The sequence below is a fragment of the Sceloporus undulatus genome, chromosome 2 (genome assembly GCF_019175285.1).
Source record: "Sceloporus undulatus isolate JIND9_A2432 ecotype Alabama chromosome 2, SceUnd_v1.1, whole genome shotgun sequence".
Classification (NCBI taxonomy): Eukaryota; Metazoa; Chordata; class Lepidosauria; order Squamata; family Phrynosomatidae; genus Sceloporus; species Sceloporus undulatus.
The window spans coordinates 106,635,281-106,655,712 of record NC_056523.1 but is presented as its reverse complement, the minus strand read 5'-3'; the positions used below and the strand labels follow the sequence as shown (position 1 = coordinate 106,655,712).

Genomic DNA, 20,432 nt, shown 5'->3' with positions numbered 1-20,432 from the left:
ATAAACAACCATAATTGTGAATCCCAAAGGTTACAAGATTGTAAGTCCATATCTTATAAACAGTGAAAAGGATGCCAACCTTATTAAAGAGAACTGCCTATGGCAGGGATTCTTATCCTGTGGTCCATGGACTCATATTCAGCTGCTACTGTGAGTATTTTAAACTCTTATGGTCTAAATTAATGTGAATGGTATTTGAGGTCGACATAATGAAATGATTTGCTATTCATAATTAAATTAGGTTTCACTAATTTCAATGGTTCTCCTTTAGATACAGTAGGACTTATGCTGGATGTAGTCTTACACCAATTGTTCCAGCACTGAAATACTAAGAAAACGGAAGCACTTTTGTCAGTAGCAAACATACTTTGGCTATTTTTTCAATATACTGCTTAAACAGATCCTCCCTTTGTGAAGAGCTATCCACAGCCTTGTAGCGAGGATCAGTCTCTACTTTGTCCTTCACTTTGCTCCAGCGAGACTGACTATCCAAGTGGTGATTAGATAACAGTTCAAAGAAGTCCATTTTGATCTATATTTTAAACAGAAGACAAAAGAAAAAGAGGGAAATGAAGAGTCACTTCCAAATACTTGAATGTTATTCTTAAGAAGCAGAACCAGACTTTCCTTTCCAGACTTTTCATAAGGATGCTAAACTTTACATTTGTGTGTGCTTAGGTCACTGCCATTTTGGATTAAACCTTGGTCAATGTATTAAAAATAATAACAAAAGAGGCTTCAAAATGTAAGCTGAATAGTTCCTTAAAGGATACTGTCGTCATTACAGTAATCAGCCACAGCATAAAGAGAATCCTTACACATGTGTCAGAGATCTGCCTCAATACTTATGGCTTTCTTGGGGAGTTTGTATTACAACAACACCAACTTGCTATTTCAAAGTGGTGCATCCCCCACACATCTGATATTGCTCCAGTAGGAACTACACCAGAAAATCTAGACTGCAAACATGGGGTCTTTCCACAAACATGGGCCTTGTTTAGTGTATGATGTAGTGTGTATGTATGTGTACAAACACGCAGGAGTGTACAATTCTTCCTCTCTAAGGAAACGGAGGCAGGGAGGTACAGAGAAAAACCACATGGTCTCTCCATTATTTATACTGAGGATCTGCCTGGACAAGTAACCTAAAGTTCTACTGCATGTGTGTAAACTTAACTTCAGACATTGTGTAGGCCACTGAATTTGCTGTTACACAGGAGCTATACCTGGTGGACTTAGATTTCTCATTGTATTTTAAGTACTATTTCAAAAAACATCTGTATTAAGGAATGAAATAACAAAATACATATACATTATTATTATTTATATAGTGCTGTAGATTTGCACACACACATGCATTAAAATGGAGGAGCTAATGTTCTAGAAACACTACGCTAACAGCTAGTGGTAGACACTGATTTTAAAAATCATTATAAATATCACAATTAAACTTCACATAGAATACTAAAAAACTTGTTTTATTTAAGTTAAATTTAAAAGCAAGTACTATATAAAACATAATTAAGAGTACTGCCCATCGCTCAAGGTTTGTCAGGCTGCTAATGCATTTGTTAAATATGTTTTTTTCATCATCTTTTTAAAAATACAAGAACAGAACATGAATTATAATAAACTTTATTTCATTAAGAATATTAACTGCTATAAAGTAGATATAATAAATAAGTTTTGTTTGTGTGAATGCCTCCCCATGTGTCTGCAACAGATATACTCTTCACAGCTATAAACCCTTCCCTTGTTGAAAAAACAGATATAGTTGAAGTTGGTGCAAGCAGAAAAGAAACTGGTTCCCACGAACAGCTTATAATGTGAAACTGTGATTATGTAGTGTGTAATAAATATTCAATTGTGCATGTGGAATTATATGTGAATTTGCTAAACCATCTGAAATTTCACCTTTATCTATATAAAAGGGAGAAAACACTGTTATTTTCTGTTATTACCAACAGAGAAAATAAATATCTATTTCTGCTGTGTATGTTCACCCAAAAGGGCAAACTGTCTTATAAAACATTTCAGTTTAGTTTATTGTGTGAAACTGTGCTCACATATAACAAAACCTCTACTTCATGGGAAAAGACCTTTCTGTGAGTACAGTATTTTGTTGGGCAAAATAGCCAAGTTTATCTATGGAGCTATATACAGTCATCTCAAAATTTCCCAACTTCTATTAATACTTGATAAACTATGGTTACTCTGACTATGTCATTCAGTTGTAAGCCTGACCAGATCATATCTTTTTAATACCCTTCCACATTAATCTGGAGTATACATGTACAGAATTTCACTGGAAATGCTATATCTTAATGTATTAAAGAAGTCAAACCTGATTGACTCAACTATGCTTATATTGCAGGTTGATGCATAATGTGTGCCTCATCTGCTGATTAAAACTTGTGTTCTGATGCTCTTCAAAAACCAACAGTAATTGTCACGTACAGGATAAGGCAAAGAACAGTGTTAATTGCCTGTACATTTTCTCCAATATTGGCAGTTGGTTCTTGGTACAGTATCTAAACATTTGAGAATATCAATTATGTTTCCAAAATCCACAGGTAAATAAAGGCAGTGTTGTGAATAGGAAATTTATTAACCCTCTGCCAATTTTACTGCTATGAGCTACCACAATAGTGTTTAAGATCATGCACAACATCTAAGTATTAAAATACTAGCTTGGATCCAGAGATGCTTTGCACTTCCATTTGCAGAAGGCTGCTTCACTGAATTCTCCTGATTTCCTGTCTTGCCCAGGTCCCACCATATGTTAGACACTCCCTCAATCTTGAGAATCAGCTTTCGCATAAGGAATTACAGTGGGAAGAAAGAACCAGGTAAAGTCCTGTTGTAGGAGCAGTGGTCTGTCCATCTATTTCTGGATCCAACTCAGTATTTGTTCTCTGAAATGTGAATTTAAACATAATAAACATCCAAGTACTAAAATATAAAGCATTCTAAACCAGATGTAAGATCCTTACATTCAAGAAATGGAAAACACAGATTTTTTTGGGTAGAAATCTCTAAAGTAAGGGCAAATGAACAGACACTACATGGATTAATACTACTTTCTATAGTTTTTAAAAACTGTCTATTAAGCTTATTTGTCAATCTCTAAGTCAAAATAGAGATGGAATTCATCTGGAAAGACTGAAAACATAGCTATGGAGTCTCTCCAGCAAGAATTGTGTTCACATCTACACAGCATGCATCCTTGTCGCTATAGAAACCAGCAGCTCTCATCCTGATTCTAACCTGAAAGCCAGCATGAGCCCACCACCTAGTGCTACTTCTTGTGCCAAGAGAACAGCCAGTATTTTGACAAAAGGCGTTGCTACTACTATCTTGTCTAAGAGACAAAGGTTTTAGAGAACATGCAGGATTTTAGTTTCATACAAGTGATGAAAACTCCACTTTTAGTTAAAAAAATAAAACCCTGCATACCCTTTACAAAAAGCAAAGCAGAAAATGAAGTTTAAAACCAAGGACATAGTCAATAACCTGTAGATTGCAGCAGTACCACTGAAATAGAAGACAGGTGTCCCTGACTGTCTTGAATAAATTTAATTTATTGCCCAATGATCTGTAATAAAGGCTTTCAGTTTGGGACTAATTTATTTTTTAAAATATAGCCAGGATAACTCCACTTAAATGTTTGCTACTAGTGACAGAGAGAGGAACTGAAAATTGTTAAAGTCAAAGAAAAACACAAAAAATAACTTTAAAGGATATATATTTGATCTCTTCCTTCAGCATAAAAATATGTTCTTATCCTAAAGGTTCTTGATTATCTTCTCTCTTTATGCTACTAAAAAGTGGACTACAGGACCAGAGGATAACCATAAAGAATTAATCCAAGTATGACAATTCAAACCCTTACTTTAAAGCTCTGTGGAAAGCTCACACAATTTTTACAGTTAACTTCTTTTCTTAAAAACTGGTTGAGAAAGCTTCACTTAATGTTTCAGAAACTTTTCTGTAAACTTCTAGCTTTTTAATGGAAACATAACAAAAGCAAATATGGCTGAAATACTGTGTGCGTATTTAGGAGGATTTTTCTCCTTTTTTGCAGTTTACACATTCTGGGTATAACTCTCATCACTTCACAAGGAAAGAAACTGAAAAAAATGTAAAGTACCGGAACTGCGGGAGGCTAAAGTCACCACACAGAGATACCAATTCTTTCCTCACTAGGGAATCCCATAATACTTTGCGTGTCAGTGATTGACAGCTGTCAGACTGAACTGATTGACAGGCCGCACAGCACAAAACTGTAAAATCTATCCACTTGTTACAAAACAGAATACATAAAATGGTTACAAGAGGCTTTGGGAGAAAAGAAATAATTAGTTTCAAATGCAAAGATAAATACAATATTTAACACAAAATCTTGCTCGATGTAGCTCATGCAATATTAACAAATTTACTTATGTATTATCATATTGATAATAGCAATGCAGTAGCAATAAAGTTTAAACTATGACTAGATTAAAACAAACAGAGTGCAGGTTTATGTTGAAGTTTCAAATTACATGTATTCACCTCTAGAAAGCTGATCATTCTAGTGTAGCACAGAATTTAAGAGCATAATCATACATGTGCTTACTGAAAAGAAAGGTACCACTGAGTTGATTGGGGCTTATTCCCAGGTAACTGGCTGAAGGACTGCACCCTAAAAAAGCTCAGTGATGCACTGGAAAGTCCCCGGTTTGAATCTCACTTCTGTTATGAATTCATTCACTCTCCTACTCTTAGTTCTTGAATTGCAATATGGGAATAGCAGTACCGATCTATTCTAAAATATTATCGGAAAGCTCACAATAAGATATTATTGTGTCTTAAGTAATTTTGGAATGTTCCAAAGTGATGTAAATATATATGTACATTATGTACATACTACTATTACTAATAAAGAAATAAACAGATGAGCCGGGAAACATCACGTACATCTACCATGAAGTTGTACAATATTTTTTAAAATGTAAATAGGAGATTTGCATTCCAATTGTGAATGTATTTCTATTCCTTATGGCTGAACTCATTTGCATGAAATACTACATGCTTCTACCCATATTCCTTCCTATATGACAGGACTTACATGCTTCAATTACATGGAATATAAAGAAACACAAACAACAGAAACGATTAGATTTCAGAGCTATACCATTCCTCCCAATCACATATTCAGCATACTAGAATGCTAAAGAAAGCTGATGCAAACAACATTTGATCCTAACACCACTGAAGACACTTTGTTAGCATTCACCTTCCCCAGAGATATGTGCTTTGTCTCTCGTACTGACAGTGCAGACAAATGACATTTGGAATTCATTAATCTTTTATAGGTGACCTTTAATTCTGATAAGTAGTCATACTAAATTACATTTACTGGAAGATGAAAACATTACTGAAGTGTTAGCACTTAAGAGGTAAAACAACTATTTGAAATTTGTCCACAAACTTCCCAAATCTTGCACCACTGACAGAATGGGTACATAACTGTCTGTCTGGAGTCAGACAAGGCTCCTGCCCCAACACTAGGATTTTAAAAGCTAGATATTGGGTATGTTCCAGTGGAAGTAGACTGACAGACCCTGCCATCCTGAGAATAGTATCCACACATCTTAGGGGAAATAATTCTGGAGATTAAAAACACCCTGAAGAATTATAAAGATATGAAAATGCTTCAAAATTTTTGAGGGTTGGGTGGCCACTTGGAAGGCTAGCACAGGCCCTCTCAAACATTTACACTTCTTTCACAAACCTAATAGAAAAGTCTTACCTTCTCTCCTCTGGTCTTCGAGTCTTCCTTTTCTTTCTTCCTTGCTGCTGTGATAAACTCATTAAACAAGGCCTCTCGATCTTTCATTTTTTCAATTGCTTTGAAACGCGAGTCTTTAGCATGCTTGGCTGCAAATTCACTAAAAGTAGTTCTGTAATAAAATGGCAAGTGTACTGATTTGGCAGTGCTTTCTTAGCTGGAACATGCATTTAAAAGCACAAGTGTGTATAAGTGAATTAAATACCAATAGACGAGTATCCTTATCTCAGATACAGGTCCATGAAGCAAAGTCTCTATTTTACCTTTTAAAAGGGCTGCCTTGTTTTTTATTTTAAAAATTACATGTTAAATGCAGTCTTTTCAAAACTGCAAAAACCTTGTAATATACCAGTTCTATAACTAGCCTGCCTTAATAATTTATGGTTAGCCAATGTAAAGTTAACAACTCCTCATTTGCCATCCAACACCACTAAGAGTGGAACTAACATGACAGAAAAATCCAGATTGTTTGTAACATTATGAGATCAAGGACAGACGTGGCTGCAGGGTTTTCCATTCTTCCTTACTGCAGTTTTATTCTTAAAATACTCTCTCACCTCCAGGGCCAGATTCCAAATCTCAGATGTGCAGTAGATATAATACTGCCACTTACCTCGAAAAAAAACCCACTACTGTGCATTTTCCAAGATCTGATGCTAATCTGGCCCCAAGATTACGTGAGACATTATAATCCTACGAATGTTTTCATCACAGCATGGAAATAATTAGACCTGGGAAATCCCGCCTACTGTTGCTGTAGGGTAAATTAAAACAAGAGAAAAATTTGGTAGCTTATTCAATGGCTTGGAAGTGTACGTAAACCTATACTAAAGAAAAGTGAACTGCAGAACCAAAGCTGGACACAAATTCTTGAGCAAACAAAACATAAAAATGATTTCAAGGAGTGCCAACATCCAAAATGTTATGCTTACTTTGGGTTAAAAAACATAAATTAAAAGATGATGATAATGCAGACCCTTTCAATACTGCCTTCCTCACTCACTGTTAACTAAAAGCAAAGCATATGTAAATGAGAGAAACAGCGGACTGTAGCCAGACTGCCCATGGGTTGAACCCTGCTGCTAAGATTTCCCTACTTGAGGAAGATAGAGGGAAAGTAATGGAGGGAAGGCAGTCATCAACTGTGTCTTCCTCTAGCAGGTGCCTCTATTGCACTTCATTCCATTCTAGTAAGGGAAGGAGCAAGCTGGGATCCAAACCTATGAATTCTATTCTGTGGGTATGGGTGTGTGAAAAAAGAAATAGCTGAGGCTAAATCAGCAAAATAACTACCTAGCAAAGAAACAAATCCAGATATGAATTCACTCTAATCAATGAGGAAACTACAGTGCAGCCCACAAGGCAATCTCATGACTGTTTAGAAGTAACATTAGTTTAGTAGGGCTTACTCTATTAATATAACTAATTTAAGATTTGCAATATTTTTGGACAGCTGTTTGCAGCTTCAAGTTAATTCAAGCAAAGTATCACAACACCCGAAAAAAGTCTCATCTTTAATTATGTTTCACTAATTTTTGTGGAAACAACAATAATGAGCTCACCCAGGTGGAGAGTAACTGCAAAATAAATGGCCAAGATTCTGTGGGGTTGTTGTACTAATGAATGTGCTTCCATCAGCAGAGCCAGTCAAACCTGGAGCCCCTGTGGACTCTAAAAAAATGCCCTGGATGGCTGGGAAACTCTAAAGCAAGGATGGGAATTACAAGGCCATTCAGACATTGTTGAACTGCAACTCCCACCATTCTCATCATTCTCATGGGGCCCAGAACTACTGGGAGTGGCAGTCCAATAATAACTGGATTCCCAATCCCAATGCAGAACAGGTTTTTTTGCAGCACAGAGGGCTGAATAGGAGAGAAGAAGTAAGTTCCATTAGAGTTGTGGTTGGGTATTAGTGTGAAGTTCTACTTCAACCAATCCTTCCAGATTTAAGCAAATAGAGAACAAATAAATTTTAAATATGGCAGTGGTTATATACTGTCAAATAACATATCAATGACACCTTGCTTTCACTGTGAATTAACTGTGGAAACCAACTTGCAATTCAGCAATCCACTACTGACTGTGGAATGCCTTTTGTAGCTATGGCCTATTTGTACAGATTGTTGGAGTGAGGCTATTAGCTTTTAAAACTGCTGCCAAATGCTGTAAACAATTCCAGTAATATAATCCACACAGTGACTGACAGTGGTATGCTTCATATTTACATAATGCTAAAGAAATACAAGCTCTCTACTATACGTACTGGATATTTTGTTATTGTTTCCGACAGACAATAAAAGCTGAAAGGTTGGGGAACTTGACATGTGCACATTTAAAGCAAATAAATCCATTCTCCACATCATGCAAAATATTTAGAATTGTTGTATATCTTGTAATAAGTTTTAGAATTTGTGTGAAAATGACAATGACAGAAAACTTGTTGAGAAGAGTGCAAGCAAGACTAAGTCTTTTCAATGAGTGTAGAAACAGTGAAACGTAGCGCACAAGTAAAGGAATCCCATCGTGTTATCAGAAAAAGAACTTTTTAAATATAAATGGGAGAAAACAGTCATACCTTGGGTTAATCTTTGCTTCTTCCATCATTTTCTTGAAATCTTCCTTGGACTGCATTATTTTGTTTTTCTTTTCTTTGCGTTCTTCTTCTGCCCTGGTTTTGACATACTGATCAAATACCTAAAGAAAAAGCAAGAAGTATGACCATGTTGATTGCAAGATTGGCAGGTTGGCAGTTCAAGGCCTGGGTGCTGCATGATGGAGTGAGCTCCCATCACTAGTCCCAGCTTCTGCCAACCTAGCAGTTTGAAAACAAGCAAATGCAAGTACATAAATAGGTACCATTCTGGTGGGAAGGTAAACAACATTCTGTGCAATCATGTTGGCCACATGATCACAGAGTAGTCTCTGACAATGCTGGCTCTTCGGCTTAGTAACTGAGATGAGCACCGTCCCCTATGGCCAGACACGACTTGACAATCTTGTCAATGGGGAATACCTTTACCTTTATGTATTTGGAGCATTATGTATTATTTATATGTATTATGCTATTATTTCTTAGATTGTATGCCAGGGGCAATTTTACTCATAAGTTTTATTGTTTGTATGTACAGTGCTGTGCAAATCTACAGCGCTATATAAATAAAGCATAATAATAATAATAATAATAACAACAACAACAACAACAACAACAACAACAAGAAGTCCAAAATCGATTACAGAAATTCCAGGATATATTTGATTCAATTTCCTTAACTTAACTTAAAGCCATGCTTTTTGAGATGGTTGTATATACATTTCTGATATGGAAGGATGACAGGGAGAAAAAAGAGAGGTTATCACTTTGCTGGAACACCTAACAACTACAAGTGCTTCAGGAGGCTAGGTGCAGCTGATCTGGATGAATGATGGGGCCTTATACAGTATTAGTAACTTGTGGAGAGACCAAGACACAATGGATACTCTACTGACACATGAGACAACAGGGAGAACCATAGCCTCTCAGGCCAATATGAAGCCACCAGAACTACTTTTGCACTTTGCAGCACCACTTTCCTCAGAATCTTCCATATTAGAAGAATGGGAAGGTAAGCATAGTTTAGCCTCAGAACTCAAGAGGCTATCAGCACATTTTGGGTTTCCATTATTCTGGAAAGTACTCTTGAGCAAATCTTACGACATTTTCATCATGTCATCTATTTTTACTGCAGTCAACCATACGTTGGATTCAACCATACATTGCCTGAAAATATTTTTAAATATAAAATAAAATCCAAAAAGCATACCTTGCTTTTTGTCATTTCATATAATAGTCATCATCTTACTATCCTACTGTATATGATGAGACTTGACCATCCATGGATTTGTTATCCAGAGGGTCCTGGAATTAAACCCCAGTTGATACCAAAGGGCTCACTGAAATACGTGACGATGAAGGCAAAGTGTTTGGGAGCAGAGAAAGGCGAGACAGGTGGCTTTTTACTCTAGTCAATGTATGTTGTGACAGGCCTGCTGAAAAGTCCATGCAGACTGAGCAGTAATCTCTTGACAATTAATTTCCCATGTGAACAGTTTGGCATGTGGGTCTGGAAGGATTGGCAGAAGGAATTTTGTGAAGCATCCCTCAAGTGAATACACCTGAACAGACTGTGAGGATCTGACCACTAGATATGGGGAATGTTTTATCTCCGTAGTCAACTTCACTGCTGTTTATAATATAAGGCCAATCTGCATCTGATAAATTAGGGGAAGCCAAGATGAAGAAAGGAAACAAACAAACAAACAAACCCAAGCTCATTATTCTTACTGCTGCTGTTTCCCCTGCAGAGCTATTTGTAGCTACAGGTGCTCTAAGATGTGGGGAAGGCTGATCTTCCTCCTCAGTGGAATGGAAGGAAGCTTTAGTGGATACAAAGCTTTAGTTTGATCAGGCTTACTCTTGTATTTAATAATGTGGTAGGATTAAGTTCATTGAAGACATCAGGGCCTCTTAGTAGGATTCAGAATCATGAGTACCTTTGCCTTTACACCAGCACAACTGTACTTGAATGACTTTTTTGAAGTACAGGATCATCATTAAAAAACAAAACAAAACAGAAGCATGAGCATTAATTTGGTACCTGAAGCAAAATGCTGAATTGGGAACTCCACTTGATATGACAGCAGTAAGGTGGGCTTTTATATAAAAAATTATATAAAATTTGATCAGTGTTCAATGATACAGCAGTGACAGAAATGTCTGTTTATGGCTCCATATGGCTCCCAAAGGAAACAGTTAGGAACCCACAGGAAAAGAGGCATAAAAAGAAGGAATTTCTACTGTTCAAGACATTCAGGAAAAAAAGTATTGTTGTATACTCAAATGTTGCCTCATATGTCACAATCAAAGAGAAGAAGCACAATTCACACCAAGAGAAGTGTGATGAGAATTATAAGTAAAGGAACATTGGCCTGTTACAGAATGCCAAAATAAAGCTGCTTTGGGTCTCTTTGGAGGTATGCTATTTAAATGATGCATGGGTCCTAAGTGTCCGGAGGTCACACCAAATCCACACTCCATTCCTAAGGACTGGAGTGCAGCTTTGGTGCAGCTTCCGGATTCTTAGGATGCATGCATCATTTAAACAGCATACCTCCAAAGAGACCCAAAGCAGCTTTATTTTGGCAGTCTGTAACAGGCCATTCTTTCTTTTTTTATACTACATAAAGGAAACTCTGGTAAAATGTCTAAAAACTATAATGATAAATGAACGCTGATGATTCTTATTTGCAAATTTTTACAATTCTCATTACCATCTCTACAAAAGAAATACTTTATGGAGACTGGAGCTGATTCTAAATAAAATGAATGCAACTTTTTCTAGCAGTTAGGCTGGTTATTCCTATACAATTTCTCTGGTATAAGGTTTCCTATTTGTGAAGTGGACAACTCTGTACCCACATATACATTTGCACGTGAAGCTTTCTGCTTGCAACAGAAAATGTCATTTTCTCTTAAATGAGAAATACACAGGAACCTTACCCTTTTTTCCATACCCATTATCAATTATTTGAAACCTCAAATATTACCAAAGTTAGATTGGAAAATAACAATGCAAAAAACCTGAAAAACACTCAATAAGTCAGATACCACTGACTTACTTTATTTCTCATCTTCAATATAGACTTATTAGTCATCTCCTTTTACCTGTTTCCTTTCTTTAGGATTAAGAAGCAGATATCGGGGATCAAAAACTATCTTGTGTAGCTCCTTCTCCCAAGTAGAAAAAGCAGAAACCTAAAAAAAGAGAAGTGGGGGAAAGAATGGTGACTTTTTTCTGGCACTTAAATTCATCCTAAGACACACGGGTTGTACAATTCTGCTTGAAACCTACAGGACATCTGTTAAAAAGGGAGTCATGACTGAAACCCATACAGCAGTTTCATCACTAATAGATGATGAGCTGCAGGAGGTCAGCATGGCAAATCTCCACACTAATTGGCCCTGAAAACATCTACATAATTACACAGAACTAACACACGCCTAATTACTCATTAAAATAACCACTACTGTGTGACATTTAAAAACTGCTACATCAAAAGAAAGCCTTGAAGTTCTGTATTCCAGGTTCCTATGCCTTCATATTTCTTTCTAAATGATACAGTATTCTTCAGACTCTGGAATAAACTGGAGGGTTTTGTGCAGGAATCAATTGGGGCCAAGGTAAAACAAAAAGAGCTGGAAGTTGAAAACTTATGACAGTTCATAGACTTATGACTTTTTTTTTAAAAAAAATGCAGTTAAAAACCCAGAATTTTCTGTCTCCGCAAGTTCTCATTTTAGATAATGATTTGATTTTTTTCCAGGCAGTGGTCCAGATACTGCAGTACTCTCTGTAGTACACTGTAATAACCCTGAGGGTGGCAAAAACCTTTTAAAGACAACTAGCTGGAGGGACTGGGTAAAGAAGTACCTTCTAGATCTGTCAATTATTTCATTAGAAATAATACTTACTTTATTTATCATGGCAACAAATCTAGGCCAGTCACCCTATAGGGCAGGACTATAACCACTGTGTAGCACACAAAAAATAATTCTCAGTACATTCCTACCACAATGTGAAAGTTTTGTCCTTCTTCTAATTTAAAAACATATGTGTATATGATAATTAATAGCCAACAATAAATTAGAAATTTACAATGTTCCTGCTAACTTAATAAAATAATAGTTTCTGACCCCTCTCTCTAGTAGCATATCCTTGAACTGTTTCATTCGCGCTTCCAAAGGGACAATAGCTCTCTCTCGAGCTGCTTTGATTTCAGCTTCCATTGCAGCCTCCTTTTCTGAATCAATGTCTTTGCTATCTTCTTTCCTACAAAATAGAAACATGTAAAATTCTATGAAGAAACATCAATATAATTAAATCTCTGATTTTCCAAATTCACAAAAGCCTAAAGCCTGGTTCAGACTGAAGAACTAATTAAGCTTAGGTAGGTTCATGGGTGAGTTGATCATGCAATATTACTCTTGACTTACTTCCGCTTCTTTGCTTTAATAGGCTCATCATCGTTAGTTTCTTCTAACATTTCATGCTCTTCTTTTACTGTAAGAAAGATTTTTATTAGCATTCTTGTAGGCAAACTTCATCACATATGCTAGTTATGGCCAGAAGCTCTTTTGCTCAGTTGAGACTAGTGTGCCTACCACACCCCTTCCCTGAGGAGGCATTCTGGCAGCATGCAAAAGCATTCTTGCTAAACAGGTGAATGCCCTATGGAGTAGAATTATGTTTCCTGCTACTCAGTGTTTTAATCTGTATTTTAATGTAATGGTGTTTTAACTTATAGCTTATTTTTCATCTGTTTTGTGCTCTATCTTTTATTTGGCACCATACTGGCTTTTTTAAAAAAAAAATGGTTTTACTTGCACATATTTTATAAAAAGTAAAGAATAATTGTATCAGATTTCCTAATATTATGTAAACGTAATTGTCATGGCAACAAAAGTGGATTAATCACAGTGTAGTCCCAACAATCACCTGTGAACCATTAATTTTACCCACTCCACTTTTATACTGCTTCAAAATACGAACAAAAGTTAGAATTCATATTTAAAATGACAAAATATCGAAGAAGAAAATCAGGGCAACACTTTTTCTTACTTTGTTTTTTCCCATCATCCATTCCTTTTTTGTGAGGAGGTTCTTGAATAATTTTATCTACATCAGCTCTTCCTATTAAGTCATCTGGTCGGTCCCACATAGACAGACGCGTGGTAGGATTGTAAAAGAAAACTCGTTCATCACCAGTCCAAACCACACACCTAGGAAAAAATGCCACAAATTCTCAATTTTGGTGTATTCTATTTGATTTTATTTCATATTCATGAGTCACTAGCAGACAATTCTGCACCTACCAGTGGGTCCATAATCCACAGGTCAGGCTTCTGTTCATAAAACAAAGGGCCTCCAATTCCTTGTGTAATGGAGACTTCAGCACCTTCAATACAAATCTAAGTATATTTACTCAGAAAAAAGCCACACTATATTTGGTGCTTATTCCCAAAGCCAAAATCTTTGGTATTTAATCGCACCTGACTGTCTTGGATTGTCCCCTCTCCTCCTCTTTTGCTCTTGAGATTCAGATGCGAACTGCTGCTCTGCTGATGGCAGAATAGGAACAGAAGGTGATCTTGGCTGATTTCCATTGCTCCCTGCAGTCCCCATGCCAATGGGTATCTGTTCTGTAGGTATCTTCTCAAACAGTTTGGTAGGTGGGGGCGGGGATGAGGGGAGAATCAATAAAGATCACCTCCTCAACTCTTCCGGCCAGCCGGAGTGTCCTAAATAGAACTCTAATCAGGCAATATGTCAACTGGATTCAATCATATGTAAAGCAATTAGATGTGGACTGTGGCTACTTCTGTCATCAATGTCTAGTGAGTTGTCAGTTTGACAGACAAAAACCTAAAAATCCATTTTCCCTTTTTTAATTACAAAATATATAAACCCACTCAATGCTACTGATACCATTACTATAGGATTTTAAAATCAAAAGTTTATGTTGATTACGTTGTTGATTCCAATATTAATTTTTTACAATATGAAGTACATAAAAATGTCTAATACATTCATAAATTTAAGAAAGTAAGTTATATACCATGGAGTACCAGGAATAGGAGTAGTAGCCACAGGTTTTGCTTTCTGAGCTGCCTTTTCTTCTTCAGTCATTTCTTCTTCTTTTGGCTCCTGATGAGAGAACAAAAGCTGTGGAAATCAGTTATACTTCAAGACTAGCTACTGGGTTGTATTCAACAATAATATCAGCAAAAAAATAAATAATAGTTGCACAACTACTAGCAGAATTACTAGTGCAAGCAAAACCTAGCATAATTAAGGCATACTGAGTGGTAGAAAAAGCTTGAACAAGTGGAGTCATACTATAGGATTTAATTCTCTTCAACTAATTGTGATAAAAAGTAAACAAAACAAAACAAAAACACCAAAAAACTCCCTGATGTTTTAGAACATAATCAAGTCTAGGCAACAGTTGAACATCGCATAACATGTTTTCTTAATAAAAATGGTTTACTTATACTAAGATTCAATATATACCAAGCGGGTGTTTTTTTTTTTTAAGGAAAACATTTCTTAACAGCTTGGCAATATATGAGCTGTCAAATTTGTATGTACGTATCTTTCTCCTCTATCTTTTGCTATTTGTTCTGAAAAAAACTTAACAATTTTGTTGTTGATATTTTAATTTCTAAACAGAATTGACATTTAACATTTCAGCCACTACAATTATTCTTTAAAAATGCAGTAGTTCCTAAATAACACTGCAGTACACAGTAATGATTGTGTTCTGTTTTTGAGAAGAACTGTAAAATCAAACATTGCATCTCATAAATTCCTTAATTAAAGAACATACTATTGGTGAATTGCCAATATGTTTTGTTTATTATCCAAAATAGGATCAATTACATTCCACCTTAGTTCATAATCCCCCTTTAAACAAGGGGACCAAACAGGATTGCATGCTGCCAGTATTCTGTGTCATTGTAGTAGAGCCCTGACAGATAGGATATTGTTCAAACAGTTAAAACTGGAAAAACCTGCCCCAAACCATTCTTGCTAACCCCATAACGAATCCCGAGGAAGGAAGACGCAATACAGGTCTGAACTTATATCAAACTAATAGAAGATATAAGGATACCACCTCCAACTAATCTTAACAATTTACTGTATGGGAATATCATAATGAAATAATAAAGCAAATGAAAATAAATATGAACAATCAACCAAAACTTAGTCTGTAATGGATACATTATGTACTGGAAATTTAAATAAAAGTCCTGCTCAAATTAAATTTTCTCTTCCATGCTCTTCTGATAATACTGCATCTCAAAACCTGGCAATATAGCTTCAATTCATACTTTAAAAAAAAAAAAAGAAGCAGTTTAAAACTTTTTTGAAAAATGACATCTCAAAATGTAACAGAAGAGGGGCTGGGTATCCCTGAAATCCACAAATATGACACTGCATTTCAACTGCACCAACTTCTTCTATTAAAATAGTTTTAGATCAGTTAGATCAAAGAAATGTGTATCAGGAACAAACCATTCCAAACAAACCCAAGGTCCACTGTACTAGTCCTGGAATTTCACCATCCACCATTTCGTATCCTGTTATGCTCACTCATCTTTCATCCAGACAAAATATTATGATTTACTAACTGAACAAGTTTTACACAGATTAATTTATATTTTCCCCTCAAAGCAGCAAAGGAAGAAAGCAACAAATCAGAGGTAATCTATCATCTTCTATAAATGCATAGTTTCAGATAAATTAGATTCACTTTTTGAGTCTGAATACAGAAGCACATCAAGGTAGCAGAGTGCTCCCTATGTTTGAAAGCAGAAGCACATCAAGGTAGTGAAGTGTTCTCTGCTTTTGCAAGTATGATGGGGGACGCATACCTCTAAATCTAAGGGGATGGTTTCAATCATAAATAAATTACAATTATAAACTGCTCATTATAACACACAATCAAAAATATATATACAGTACTGGAAGCAGGATTAACACCCCTATTAAATTGGCACCCATTAATAAAGGCAGCTTGATGTGTTGAGGATGTGACTATATTCCTCATTTTCCTGTAAGGAGGGAATGATCAATGGTCCATGGGTTTTGCAACAGGTAAGAAAAGAAATTAGTATCAGTAAATCTGAACACATCAATCTGGATCTTGGTCTAGTTGTCATAATACAGGTTGAAAAGCTGCCAATAAGGATTTTACCTCCTTCTCCTTGTTGGCAGCAAGACAAGCCACCATAAGTAAATGGAAATTCAACATAATGTGTATAGATAACTCATGTAACTGAATTTGGAAATCATCTTCTTAGAGAAAGCGACAAATCAAATTAGACAAGCAATGGAACAAACATTCAATGACTCGTTTGAAATGCTGTGGTTGCCTTTCATCTGCTACAGGAACTATAAGTAACTAAGGGGTACAACTGTATTCCACAGCAATACACAGACAGGATTAAACACAGCAGTGGTTCTCAAACTTTTAAATTAATTAATTAATTGTATTTATATCCTGCTGTTCATAGACAAATGCTCTCAGAGGATCTTACAGATTGTTACTTTTGTGACCCTTTTCATCTAAATGCTGATATCATGGCCCCGACTCAATGTAGTAGATTGAATAAAAATATTTGTTTGTTTAGGGTGCATATTTTCATTTGCACATTCATGTATATTAATGAATATGCATGAACATGAAACAGCACCTCATCCCAAAAAACCAAGGCAGTGATGAAAAATGTGGGGGAAGAAGCAGCAATGGTTCAGGATGAGCCCTGCCAGAGGTCATGGTCCAGACAGCTTACCTACTCTCCACTCTCAGCAGAGGCAGCTGTTCCATATACCCTCCTCACTCCTCTCTTTCTCTCCAGGACAGAAAGGGTTAGGGAAGCAGGAGGAGGTCATGCTCTCAAGACTGACTAAAGGACAGAGCTTATTCCACTCCAGAACTTAAAAGAAACACTGATGCCTTCTACTCTCTCAGAGCTTGTTTGAGGTGAAATGATAAAGTGTCAACACTGCTGCCCAGGTATTCAAAAAGATCCAAAGCAGTGCCACAGCAGAGAGAGTAGAGAGGATTGGTGCTTCTCTTAGGTTCGTTATTAAATTATTATTTAACTTTAGCTTGCCCTTAATTCTACTATTTACTTATAGCTTTATGGACAAAATCCAGTGGTGGGCATCCATTTACAGAACTATTTCTATCAATAGAAATGGGAGGAGAAGCAATCTCCTCCTACCCTGAAACTGCCTGTTCACCCTGGAAACTCCAGAGGGCTGGGAAACTGTCAAGAACCAGGTTTTGAGTGCTGCCAAAAGCTGCAATGTGGAGGGGGGGAAATTATGCTGTACTGGCCTTACAGAACAAGTGAAATATCAGATTTAGACCTGCTTTCAGACATTAACAGAGTAAAAATGATAAGGCTGCAATGTGGAGGGGGAAAGAAAAAAAAGCTATGTTATACTGGCATTACAGAGCAAGTGAAATATCAGATATAGACCTGCTTTCAGACATTAACAGAATAAAAATAATAAGTTCACCTGTATGTGTGTTACGTCTTTTACCTCCTTTATGAGCTCCTTGATAGGTTCAATTTTAGGTTCTTCTTCTTCTGTCTCCATAGGCAATGGGTCCTCAGTAGGTTCTTTAATGCTTTCTTTCATTTTTTCTTCTACTTTTTCTAAAAAAGAAAAAAAAAGCACTCTTAATCTTTACATTATTATTCATTTATTATTTTATTGAAGTTTGTAAATTCAAAATCACGTATACATTTATCAGTATAATATTTATTACCAGTATTCAACAAACACAACGGTAGAAAATTTTAATTTTGGCAAACAAAAATAATTGGAGAGGGGGAAGCTGTGGACGGCGGAGAAAGTGCAGTCTCTGGGCCACATGCAGTCCACAAGGTGATCTGAGAGGCCCCCAGGACTCCCCAGTACTTTAATAATTTTTGTCCCAAATGACCTGTCAGGGCATGATGGGCATTTTGCCATGCTCCTCAGGCATTTTAGGCCCAGGATAGAGCTTGTTTCTAACAGGAAGAGTCCGGGGGGGGGGGGGGTATGTAATCCCTTTAACCTAATATGTGCAACAGCTAAATTGGACTGCCAGAAATGCAGAGATTATTTGGAAAATTAACTTGAGATAACTATTCCATGGAATGCTTTTATCAGTTACTTTCAAACACATCTAGTCAAGCTACCTAACTAATTTCAAAGTTATTAGAAATAATAATGAAAAGAGAACAAGGAAAAGAAAAGATAGATATAAGATGAATTTAAGGATGAAGAACCAGTAGAACATATAATTTCCTATATTTTGGTCACATAGGATTTTTACATACACACACACACACACACAAACACACTAGATACTTACCTAAAAAAAGAAAACACAGTAACATGTGGTATAAGAAAGTATTAGTGGGTGGAAAAAACAGGATCTCGAACTTTGATGTTCAGTTTAAGATACTGACAGAACATTTGGAAAGATGTGTTTGGCTAGACGGATATGTGATTCGACAGCTGTTTAAAGACCACTACAAAAACAAGCACACAAAAGGAGACTGAAGAGTAATACTATGATGATAGTAATTGAAATTGAAAAGATGAATGACAGATTGTATAAATGACCAGGAAAGGGAGATAAATAATGAACATGACACCAAGGAATAGTGAGATAGGATGTAACCCTGAAAAGCAAACTGAGTGGTAGAAGCCTACTAATTCACAGTGATCCAAAAGTCAAGCTGCCTGATTGTTTAGTCAAGCAGAAAGCAGGGTGCTTTTTGATATGGCACTTTGTGTTTTGAATTCTGTCCTTCAACAAATATGACAGGCAGCAGCATAAATACTGTTTTGCCACCTCCTAAAAACAAGTCCATTTGATTAAGAATTTGCCCATTTTAATGTACCTCAGTAAAATTTTCAGTTTCACTATGGGTTCTGTATCTGTACTTTAATTTTAATTCTTGTTTTATTAATTTTGTATGTTATGCTGGAATCTTGTTAATGAGCAATATTTTAAACAAACTTTTGTACACGTGCAGAGTGGTATGCACAAATTCATCAGTTAAGAGCTTTCCTAATTTTGCAAAACACATTGTAAATAGCATACAGGATGTAAAATTAAATACTTTACCTTTCTCTTTTAGTTCTTGTGGCTTCTCCCATGTTGATTCCAGTGTCCTATTGTTATAGTAGTAAGTCTTCCCATCTGCTGTTTTATACTCTGTCCATTCAGAGACTGCTGTTGCTCCAGCCAATGTAGCGGGTGATGCAGCAATTGCAACTTGAGGATGGATCATAGGTACAATAGGAGGAGCCATTCCTGGCAAGACACCTAGGTCAGAGGAGGCAACAAAAGTATTGATAAAGAAACATTTTTGACTCTTAAGAACCAAAATGAATCCAGCATTTATAATGTCATATAAAGGAAACAAAACAACTAACACTTGAAGATGACATATTCTTTCTAAAATGTATTCTGATGTTAGTAAACCACACTTGTTACACTACTCACTAGCGGCTCTTGTTTAATTGTACACCTAGCTGCTTACAACACAAAATGTAGGTGGAATTTTACATATCATGTGAGCTCACAGCATTTTATAAGTGTTAAGAAACCAACTGTATTTATTTCCCAATACTATACACTATGTATAAAGATCAAGAGCAGAATTAAACGATTCTCTGCACCTTCCACAGAATAAAGTATTCCCAATTCCATATACTCTATATATGGATCAGGATCAACATTCAGTGAAGAATAAGTTCTCTGAAAGAAATTACAGTGGCTGCGAGTATTAAAATAAAAAGCCAGATTTTATTGTACAGATGCAGTGAATATCTATCAGCAAATAATCTCTCTTATGTCTCTTACTTCTCTTTCTTGATTGCTCAGAATTTGTGATCCAGCAAGAGAAACTCTGTTCAGGTAGGTGAACAGAGCATAGTACACTTATTGAGCTCAAATTATCATTAGCGTTAGCAGCCATTTCGGG

At 36.2% G+C, this 20,432-nt stretch overlaps 1 protein-coding gene across 8 annotated transcripts in view; it reads right to left on the bottom strand.

The window, feature by feature from the left end:
* TCERG1 (transcription elongation regulator 1) overlaps nucleotides 1-20,432 on the bottom strand; it is a 56,949-nt gene that overhangs the window by 12,609 nt on the left and 23,908 nt on the right. For 5 of the 8 annotated variants that reach the window (XM_042448391.1, XM_042448394.1, XM_042448396.1 and 2 more), the window contains 10 exons: nucleotides 19,571-19,771; nucleotides 17,965-18,104; nucleotides 14,489-14,577; nucleotides 13,492-13,652; nucleotides 12,867-12,933; nucleotides 12,567-12,702; nucleotides 11,538-11,627; nucleotides 8,412-8,530; nucleotides 5,795-5,945; nucleotides 368-532 (listed from right to left, as the gene is read on the bottom strand). In XM_042448391.1, the coding sequence (XP_042304325.1) occupies nucleotides 368-532; nucleotides 5,795-5,945; nucleotides 8,412-8,530; nucleotides 11,538-11,627; nucleotides 12,567-12,702; nucleotides 12,867-12,933; nucleotides 13,492-13,652; nucleotides 14,489-14,577; nucleotides 17,965-18,104; nucleotides 19,571-19,771 (1,319 nt within the window). The remainder of the gene's footprint in view (nucleotides 1-367; nucleotides 533-5,794; nucleotides 5,946-8,411; nucleotides 8,531-11,537; nucleotides 11,628-12,566; nucleotides 12,703-12,866; nucleotides 12,934-13,491; nucleotides 13,653-14,488; nucleotides 14,578-17,964; nucleotides 18,105-19,570; nucleotides 19,772-20,432) is intronic. The other 3 variants (XM_042448393.1, XM_042448395.1, XM_042448399.1) reach the window with 2 other exon arrangements.